The sequence below is a fragment of the Tympanuchus pallidicinctus genome, unplaced genomic scaffold (assembly GCF_026119805.1).
Source record: "Tympanuchus pallidicinctus isolate F22 unplaced genomic scaffold, pur_lepc_1.0 scaffold12, whole genome shotgun sequence".
NCBI lineage: Eukaryota > Metazoa > Chordata > Aves > Galliformes > Phasianidae > Tympanuchus > Tympanuchus pallidicinctus.
The window spans coordinates 2,633,622-2,644,073 of record NW_026294637.1 but is presented as its reverse complement, the minus strand read 5'-3'; the positions used below and the strand labels follow the sequence as shown (position 1 = coordinate 2,644,073).

The 10,452-nt window shown below is 45.5% G+C and overlaps 1 protein-coding gene across 1 annotated transcript; it reads right to left on the bottom strand.

Moving 5' to 3' along the window:
- Positions 1–16: 16 nt before the first annotated feature.
- On the bottom strand, positions 17–9,504 carry SPG21 (SPG21 abhydrolase domain containing, maspardin). The gene is made up of 9 exons (XM_052672497.1): positions 9,386–9,504; positions 6,980–7,068; positions 3,602–3,763; positions 3,412–3,492; positions 2,694–2,839; positions 2,086–2,194; positions 1,496–1,603; positions 963–1,103; positions 17–652 (listed from the first exon to the last, which is right to left on the bottom strand). The coding sequence occupies exons 2-9, from the start codon at positions 7,040–7,042 to the stop codon at positions 530–532; spliced, it is 933 nt and encodes a 310-aa protein (XP_052528457.1). The 5' UTR covers positions 7,043–7,068; positions 9,386–9,504; the 3' UTR covers positions 17–529.
- Between the last annotated feature and the right edge of the window lie 948 nt (positions 9,505–10,452).

Sequence of the window (10,452 nt, the reverse complement as noted above, 5' to 3'; positions counted from 1 at the left end):
TAGAAGAGGCAATTGCTGAAATCGAAGTTTTATTGAAAACTATTTTTAACAGCTAGCAAGAAAGTTAAAAATTTCAAATAGAAACTAACTTGCAACACAACATTTAGAGCAAATAAGTGATGGCAACATTGGCACTTAAACATCTTTTAAATCAAATATTCAACAAAAATATATGTCAGCTTATAAGTACACAAACTGCATGTGGCAATATATACAGCTGAGTGAAAATATAAAAAGAAATACCATTCTGTGTGAGAACATGATAGTGAAGACTTTGGTAGCAAAAATGTCCTTGTTTTTAAAACTGTAGTCTTCCAAGGTACTTTCTTGAATTCAGAGACTGAAAATTAAACAGACGCCCTGTTACAGTGCTGAATGCTCATTGTCCGCGAGCGGCTCGCTGACTTGATCCTGCTGGAGTCGCACAGTGGTAACCGGCTGACACAAGGAGAAAGGCAGAGTAGGAACAGATGATTGTACACAGGAAGACCACCAAACCGATGCCTCATTCTCACTGGCAGTCATAAACCTACTGCTCTTCTTGCTCACTACTGCTATGAAGACTGATCTTTTGGACCTCTAGTTCTTCTGCGCTGACCATAGAGGGATCAATGGCTGCATACCGGGTACCATGGAACTGCAGTAAATGAATCTGTTAGATACAGAAAATAAGAGTGACACTGATGTAGAGTGAGACATTCTTTAAGGGTTATTTTTCTGTGAGGATGACCTGGAATACAAGAGTATAGACGAGGGACAGAGGAAACAGCCAGCAACCAAGCCCCCAAAGCCAACCCTTGATAAACACGGCAACCTGCAGTGCAGTTCTTCTGTATCAGTGATATGGGAGCATGAGTAAACAGAGCAGGCAGGCAAGAAAAAAAAAAAGAGAGCTCAGAAAAAGTTTCCTATTGCTGTTTCAGCAACACAGCTGTAGATTAGGTTTGAATGCAGACACTCACTTGAATGTATAAATTGACCTCAGCACTCCTGCAGAGATAAGGGAAATTGCCTCCTGTTTTGAGATGAGCTCTTCTGGCATTAGGATAAAGCTTATACATTTCTTCTTTTGCTTCAGTTGAGAGCGCGCTCTGGTCAAACACCTGTGCAACAAGTCACAACAGTTAATTAGGAGTCTAGTCAGATTTTGCTTATTAAATCAAATGGGTGGACCCTGTTTCTAGAAGCAGTTGCCAGCTTGTCTGTGGAACAGTTTTAATGAAACAGAAAACAAGCAAACAAGTTAAGCATCAGCGACTAGAAAGCTAACACTGATAGGTAAACATTTGGGTATTCTGTGCAGTAACAGCCATTAGCTCAACACAGAAAAGCCACTGTCTTATCCAGTCAGTAGAAAAACTATTTAAATGCAAAATTAAATGCTGCAAGTACTTATTAAGTTGCTAACACAATACCCAGGCCCTGCTTTCCAAGAGGAGGAAGTGATGTCTGGGGAAAAAAAAGTATTTAAAAAATGAAGGTGAAATAAACTTACATCCATAATAGTTACAGGGATATCTCGAATTTTATGAGGTTCCACATAGGAGTTCTGGCAATTGAGGGTTAGTCTCGAGGCAAGCTCACTCTGGCCCAGACTCTCCAGCTTTCAGTAGAGACAAATACTGATTAATAACATATTTCACTGCAGGAAGTTAATGCAATAGTAACAACAGAGCCAAGGAGAAGACAGCTCCTTAGTTTTAAAGGGAAACAAGACTGCACTTCAAATAAGGATTACAGTTCCAACTTAATATCTCTCTGCATGAGACAAATACTTAAAATGTTTAATTAATTGTTCCTGCCTCCAGAGCATAGCCTGCGTCTCAGCACTTTATTCCTCTCCATCTCTTTCTTAGCCACTTCTCTTCCCATATACATAAGTAAATGGAGTCGTAAGGCAGACAAGTCACAGCAACAGCTAAATTGCAAGGGCTGTCACAGCCAACACCTGCTGAGAATCCATCCACCGTTCACTTCTGGGTACGTAAATGAAGAAAGCAGAAGAAATATCTACGACCTCCCGTCTACTGAGTGAATCTCTCACAAAGACTGACATTACAGCCATTGGAGTGCACAGCCACCTACCCTGTCCACCATGAAATCAATCCCGTCAGCCATTTCAGGATCTAAAGGACCAGATGCAAAATTCCCAAGGACAATTTTTTTCAGCATAAAAGCAGGCATCAGCCAAAAGCTAAAACAGAAACGAGATGTAACCATCAGAATTAAGACGCTTTCTTTTAAGACCTCCCTTTTCTTGCACTGACTTTGTGCAAGAATTTCAAATGAAATTGTGAAGAGCTTCGAGAGCAGAGCTGGAAAACCTTGCAAATAAGTGATTGAAATGTTCTGGAAAGCTGCTGCGTTGCAAGGGTGTATTTTAAACATGGTGAATAGCACTCTAAAAGGTTTTGCTGGAAATCAAGTAGAATTCTTAAGACTGGCCACATCCTTAGAGAATCACAGGAAATAAACGCAAGAGTGGTCTGTCAAAATCCACGCTCCCAATTGTGATAACTTCTGTTTCCTTTGTAGTGTGGTTTTAGAAGTCGCATGTATTCCAGCCCTCACCATTTCAGGCAGGCTGAAAATAAGTCAGGCACATGTCAAACCAGATCAGCAGATCAGTGTGAAGTTTCATCAGAAAACAGGTGAATGCCCCCAACCTCATTGCTTGTCTCAGTCTTCCTTACCTGTTTGCTGTCCACGTCTGATTGAAGATGGAAGTGTCACTAAAGGCATTACACAGAATCAGAGATTGAACTCTAGGAGATTTGTGTGTGTATTCAGCAAATTTTTGAGCCAGAAAGCCTCCCAGAGAAGCTCCAAAAAGGTGAACCTAATTCAACAAGGAAAAACAAAAAGAGATCACGTTACATTTGAGAAATAAGTGACCCTTAAGGGTCACATTACAAAAAGTCATTCAAGTTTTACATTGTCTTTATAGCTAATTTTTAAAGAAAAAACAAAACAAAACAAAACTTCAATAGAGGTTCTTTTGATTTACAGGAAGAGATAAATACTGAAAAAAGGAAGTGTTTCCTGATCACACTTCTAATCTCTGTGTGCTCATCAAGCTTAAGTAAAAAGTGAACCTTTCACTTTATATTCAGAAGGTTTTCCAATCCAAGATAATTTATGGTGGCATTCTGTACAACATGAGTTATGAAGGATAACTTCAGCAGGATCTCATGAAAAAAGAAAAATGCAGTTGGCAACACAATTCAATATGCCTACAACAGCAGTGAATTTAGTCAAATGTTCAAGGGGATTTCCTTTGAAAATAAACTCACAACACAGCTTCTTTATTTATAGGCTGGCTTTGCATCATGCACTGCACATCTGCTCTTAAATGAGACTTGCAAACATCAGGTTTTTATGGCAACTATATATCCATCTCTGGGCACTCACTTTATCCAGCTGAAGGTGGTCTAACAGTTTTCTGAATCCATCACAGAACTCGAGGTGATCCCAATACACTGGGTACTGCAACTAAAACAATGTACGAGTTACAAAAAGCCAATCTTTAATCATCAGACGTCAACCTGCTGCTAGAAAGTTATACCAATTCTCACTTTTAAGGTTTCTAGATAATACTCACAGCAATTACTCTGTAACCCCATCCGGTCAGTGCCAAAATTTGCTGGAAAAACACATCTGCAGTTCCACTTACAGGAGGAAGAAATATGAGTGGGCACCGAATGCTCCTAGGTCCTGCGTCGTACAGCGACCAGACCTTGCTGTCATCATCATCTACTATTATCTGGAAGAAGAGAAGCAGAAGGGGTGAGAAACACAAGACTGAAATGAGCTTCTTCAAGCACATTCCAGGATTGCTACTACAAAATATCTGTCGTTCAGTAAATCTCACAATATTCAAGACTCTTTCAAACTAGACTGTCTTTTATTTCTCACCACAACTTTCTTCTCTAAGGTTGTTTACTAAGCAATGATGCAGCTGGAGCCAAAACTACAACCACTGTCAGACCAAATGGTGTCAGAGGCAGCACAGCACACGGTGCCTCCTAAGAGCTCATCCTTCTGCAGATACCAAGAGCGCAAGCACTGGGAATAGTGAATTATGTTGCTTTTATAGTGATTGAGTGCATTTCAGAAATTGTGCTGGGATATAACACAAAAATCACTTCTTTTCTGAAAGAAAGCAGAAAGTCAGAAAGATGGTACATCGTGATCTGAAAATGCAGATGGAGATAAATCATGGGAACAGCGAGGCTCTGGCTCCCTCAAAAAAAAAAAAAAGAAATCAGGTTTATACAATTCCACATGAGGGAAAATATGCTTGGAGCCACTGTGCCACAGCCCAAAAGAGACCCAGGGGGACACCTCAGTACCAAGCACAGCAGCCTTAGGCTGGAAAAGCCTGCACTGCCCCAGGGTCAGATTTTTAACCAGTCACTGACACTTCCATTTACTGGACAAAAGATGTTACAGGTCTGGATACATGTGAGTCTACTGAATTCAGCAGCTAACTGCACATTATCGATTTGAAGCAGTTACACCTGATTGCTAGGATGTACTCAACTCCCAGAGCAGCACTGCACAGCTGACCTGGAAAGAGATGAGCACATGTCGGGAGAGCCTGGAGTCCCTGTGACACAGCTGGCTGAAACAGCTGATGCACACACGAGCTGCTCACAGGGGGCACATTACATGCCAGAAGCAAGAAGTCACAGCAGAAATGGTATCTTCAGAAGTACAGGATTCAGGTAACAATTCTCTGCTCCAGCAGTGTTGAAGCCTGGCTTGATTTTACAGGGCCTGACCTACCAACAAGCTGTTGTGTGCATTTAGCATGCTGGTTTCAACCCTCCTCACCCCAGCAAAACCATGCAGCTCATTCCAGATCAACAATCTCAGATCTAAGGCAAGCCTGCATCACACAGCAGGAGTTCACCCCCGTGTCAAGATTTTGTCATTTTTTGAATAGCAACATAGAAGCATAATTCACTTTCCCAGCACAGCTATTAAGCTTCTCAGGGAGTTAGAGAACAGTGTATCACATTTGCTTGATTAACAAATCTGCTTGTAATAAAGCCGGTATTTCAAGCTCTGGGAACATGTGAGGAATCACATGATACTGCTGCTTTGTGAGGTCTTCACAAAAAAACAAAGAAAGATAGATTGCATAGCAGGGCTTCCCAGACCACTGAAGCCATTAAAAAGAGAAAAAAGAAAGGAAAAAAAAAAACCAAAAACACACATACACAAAAAAGCCCCTGTGCACAAAAGCCCTCCTAAAGCCTCCCAAAATCAACCCTCTGCATAATCTCCAAAAGTCATAGTTCTCAGCTGTTATTCTACAGTAACTTTGGAGACATTCAAAGTAGCTTCCAATGGCTACAACAGAACCTTGAGTATTTCCAAAGGTGAAGCAACACCTTGCTTCGCATCCTGCTCAAAATTACAGAGTTAGTTCACATGAAGGGAATGGAGGCTCAGAGGCAATGCTTCTTTCCTCAAGCTCAGCAAAATCAGGGGGTTTAAACTGTTCTGTTTGATTTCTAGCCACATAGCAGACACTACTACAGCTCAAAAACAAAGCTAAGTGCTGTGGGATGGTTAAATGCTGGCTTGGTAGGGCACTAGCTTTTTTCTTGTTCAGGTCCATTGCTCAAGAACACTTACAGTCAAAAGTTAAAACAGTTGACAGTCACAGTCAAAAGGGCACAATTCATACTTCACTGAAACAAGCAGCAGAAATTCCCTTCAGTTTAGCAGAACCAGAGTGTCCTCTGCTGATGACTTTAAGGAAGGACTGATCTAAAACAGCAAGGTGTATGCTGAGGAGATCCCTATACACTGATACAGCGTCCGGTCAGATTCAGCCTTAATTTGTACTCCCCTCTTTCTTCATTTTAGGCCTGAGAAGCCGCAGTACCTGAACAACAGTACATCAGCCATGATGAGGAGCAACATGGCTGCAGCTTCCTGTGGAGAACCAGAATGTTTATGAGCTGAAAAACCATGTCAGAGCCACTCACCTTGTGGCACTTGTTAACTTTAGGGGCCACAAATCCAAGCATGCGTTCATAGGCAGAGCTGAAGACTTTGCCTAAGAACATTTTTTTGTGTGCTGTACTTCCTGTTTCTGACAAGAACAGGAAGAGCAACGGAACCATGCATTTCCTGCTGCTTTTGAGAGGAGCATCTTAACCTGTTTTCAAACAGTGCTGGCTCTGCTTTTTTAGGGCAACCTGACAGCAGTAACAGGCACTGATCAGGACTAACAACAATTGGCCATTCCTTCCTCCACAGGGCACATGCTTTGCCTAAACCTTTGGGAAGATAATGCAAGCAGATGTACTTGCCACATCTTCCAGGAACTAGGACTACTTTACTTCTACCTCCTTCATACCCCATATTCATCACTGTGGCATCGCTTTACTATGGAGATAGCTGAATCTCTCAAGGGGGAAAGGTATTCCCTAGTCTGAAGGTCACCAGAAACCCTGGTGCAGCTTTGGCTTACACATGTTCTTATTTCTGAAATCCTGAGCAGTCAGCAGCAGCTGAAGGCAGTGGCTGCTGGCAGCAAGTTGCAGAACCCTGTAATGAAGTTAACGTCTTAGAGAAAGCCACACACTGCTCAGGGGAAACAATGCACACTTAAGCATTGTTCCTTAGGGTTGGGGACACAGTCCCTTTACAGTGGCCCAAATGCAATCAGCTTGTTGAAAGCAGTGTTGTTCTTGCCTCTTCTGCCAGTATCATCCTGCAGCCCAAAGAGCTGCTCAGATTAAAGAACAGAACCAGCTGGAAGGCAGCAACTGCAAGCTGCTGCGGAAGTGCCAGAAGCACATGAAAAGTAAGAGTGTGCTTTCATGCACTCCTAAGACATGTGGGGAAACAGTTTGGCTGGACAAGCACTGCCACAACTGTTCGTGTCATCCAGAGCCAAACGGCTCGAACAGAGCACAAGGAGAGATGTAGCATGCAAGCTGAGGACAGCGGAACATACCTTTTTAAGAGGAACTGTGCTTCTGAACCAGTTGTAGTCAGGAGAGACTTTAATCTCTCCCATGATGTTTAGGAAAAACTCAGGTCAGACTGAAACAAAGAAAAACAATGTTTGAAATCAAGAATATGGGTTTCCCTTACGCAGCAGGCAGGAGCTGTGCCGTGCACACAAAGCATTTGCAGAGAGTTGCTCACAGCAGCTGACTGCTCTGCCTGTGACTCGCACAGAGTTTACTTATCCTTACTTTTCATCACAAACCACATAACTGTGCTGCCAAGAGGCAGCCACCCAACTGCCTTACTGCACTACTCCAATTAGGAAATGACAACGCTCTTGTAACAGCACGCTCCTGGTAACAGTTGTAGAGAAAGACAACTGTTGCAGGCTGTAAGGGCCTCATAGAGCTAACAGCATATTTTCACCTTGCTTTTAAATGCACTGAGGAGTCCTGAGGCTTTAAATCTGTCCATGCAGCAGCTGACTTGTCAGGAGTTATGCACAAATATATCCTTAATTAATACTAACTGATTTCCCAATCAGACTCACAGAGAAGTCCACTAATTTACTCTGAAATACATATTCAATACGACATGAATATAAAGGAGTTTTTTTTTACAGTTGATAACTTCTAGATTTAACTTTTTAAACCTGAGACCATTAGCTTCCATTTATACAACTGATGGCATCAAACAGTTCTGAAGCTCACAGACATTGCAGCTTTATCCTTTTTGAAGCCAGCTGCCCCAGGAGATTATTTCCATGCAGTCATACATGGCACCATGCACAATAAAACAAAGCGACTTTGACAGTCATTACTTCACAGTCGCCAAATACAAATCAATAGCTTTTATTTCTTAATTCCCGATAAAATAAGACCCCAGTGTGTTCTGTAAACCATTCCAATTCATTTCACCTTGCAGAAAAGCTGCCAGCTTGTAGCTTTAATTACCTTTGAGCTACAGCTGGATTAGCAGTTATTTACAATTTCCTCATCTCTCAGTCTTCATTTGCTATTTCCCATGTACAGGAAGCAGGAACTTTAAAAGGGGAAGCACTTTCCACACTACAAGGCAATGGCCACCTTCCCCACGTCGCTGCGTGATGCACCTTGCACACCTAACAAAGGGTTTCAGAGCTGCAGGGTTTCATCTTGGTGCCTGCATCAACTGTTCTGCTACTCATCAGAATCTGGCAGCACATACAACTGCAGTGAAGGTAAAAACAGCATTTCCAGCAGCCTGCACAGCACAGCAGCACACTCACATCTGCACTAAGGGGACTGCTGGTCATCACTGAAAGGAAACAGCACTTCAACTACTAATTGACTTCCAGAGCTTGCAATAATTAGTTTTCAAAAAGCCATTCAGCAAAACACGTCGTGGCAAATTTATGGCAGAAATAACAAATTGTGGCGATGTAATGCTGTAACGCAGCCCCTGATGTTCTGTTACAGCAGGGCCAGTCGCACTCAGCCTCACAGCTCTGTGCACAAAGACAACAACTTTCTGAAAGTCAACGTGCTCACTGCAAGCGGTCCCTGAGCTCCCACTGCCATCGGCTCTCCTGCACCGTTAAGCTGATCTGTGGGCTGACACACAGCTGCCTGCCAGCAGACAGGATAAAGGAGCAGGCACAACACATGCGAGCTCTGCCCTGCACCCTGGCCAGCACCCAAACGGTCCAGAGTTCACCTGGATCTCAGCACCGGGGTTTCCAAGGGAACTGTCAGCACCTGTGGAAGGGAACCTGGCCCTGGGCTGAGCTCAGCTCCTTCCTCGCACAATGCCTCAGTGAGCGCCCTGCCTGCGGGCCGCCTGCTGACCGGTCGGTGGGCGGCTTGGATTACAGAAGTGTTTGCAAGTCAGTGACCTCGTATCGAAGTGTTGTTTTTTGGGTTGTTTTTTTTTTTTTTTCTTTTCTTTTCCCTTTGACACAGAAATGCGGCATTAAACGTGCGTGCAGATGTGCGCCAAAGAGGGCTGCGTGCAGGCAGAGCTGAGACGCGGGGCAGCCAATAGAGCAGCGATTTGGGGCACAAACACGTAACCCGATGCTGATCGCAACCAAACCCGTAAAAATCGCAGCTTCATCTCCAGTTAAAAACAGCACCCCGAGGACCTCCAGCCTCAGGAGTGCTCCTCCAAGCGCAGAGCCACATCAGCAGCCCCGTGCCCACTCGGCGATGAGGGCTCTCCCCCACGGCGAACCCCACACCAGCACGGCCGCCCCGCCTTGCCCTGCCCTCGCCCACCCGCAAAGCTCCCGCCCCTCGGCCTTAGCCCCGGGCGAGCTTTGCTCGCACAGCCCCTCAGGCCGCCCCCAACCCACCGGAGCCTAAGAGACCCCGCAGCCCCCCTCAGGCGCACTGAGAGCCCCGCCGGTCTCCATGGCGATGCCCCCACACACCTCCGCGCAGCGCTCGCGGCTCGGCCCTCCCCGGCTCAGCGGGGCGCGGTGCCGGCTGCGCCGCTCTCCTCCGCCTCCGGCTGCTACTTCCGGGTGCTGCCCCGCTCCAGCCACGTGACGGCAGGGAGGAGCGCCATCGCTACCGAGGCGGAAGAACAGAAGCAGAGAGGCGGATCGCGAGGCCACGCCTCCGGATCGTGATTGGTCAGCGGGGCTGTGAGGGCGCTTTCGAGATCCTGCCTTTCTCCTTTTTGCGCGTGCGCCTACAAACTAGGAAAGAGCCGTGACAGCTCTGTGCTCGGGCTCCTCTCCCTTCTGTGACCTGTCGTGCCACCCAGCGGGTGATTGCATTATCTGCAGCTGTCTGTGAAAAACGTCGATTGATTTAAAGCGGAAGCGCTGCTGAGGTGAACGCTGTGCTTCAAAGAGCTCCTGGCAGGGCGTGCTGCTGGGTTTAGTGCAGATTAAAGTCAGGTTGGCAGCTGCTGTAGCGTTGAAGCTGTGTGGTACCAGATTAGAACCAAGAGGAGCTGAGCAGAAGTTAGGAAAGGCTGGAGGCCGTTTCCCCCCGCGACTGAGGATCTCCCAGCAGACGGCTCCATTTCTCCAGAGGTTGTTCCGTTTCTCTTAATGATTTCCAGCTGCTTTTTCAGCTTCATTTTTATGAAAGGCTTTTTAGGAAAAAAGAAAAATCTCTATGAAAGTATTTCTCTTGCATTTAAGATTGGGAAGTGAAAAACAACGTGGTGATGTCAGGAGTTCTGGGAAAAGACGAGGTTAATTGCTATTAGAAGTAAGGAATTACCTAAAATTGACGTGCGAAGGGAAACTGAATTGCCAGACACCGCAGCGTAACCCCGGGAGGCGGCAGGGCGCAGCCGCACCGCCCGCACTACGCTTCCCACCATGCAACGCGGCGCTGCCCACCGCTCCCTCGCCTCCCACGAGGACTACATCTCCCAGAAGGCCCCGCGCGGCGGCCATCCCCTGAGTTCAGACGGGGCGCCTCGCGCGCTGCCTGCTGGGAACGGTAGTCCGCAGGAGGAGAGGCGTGCGCGGTGACGTCA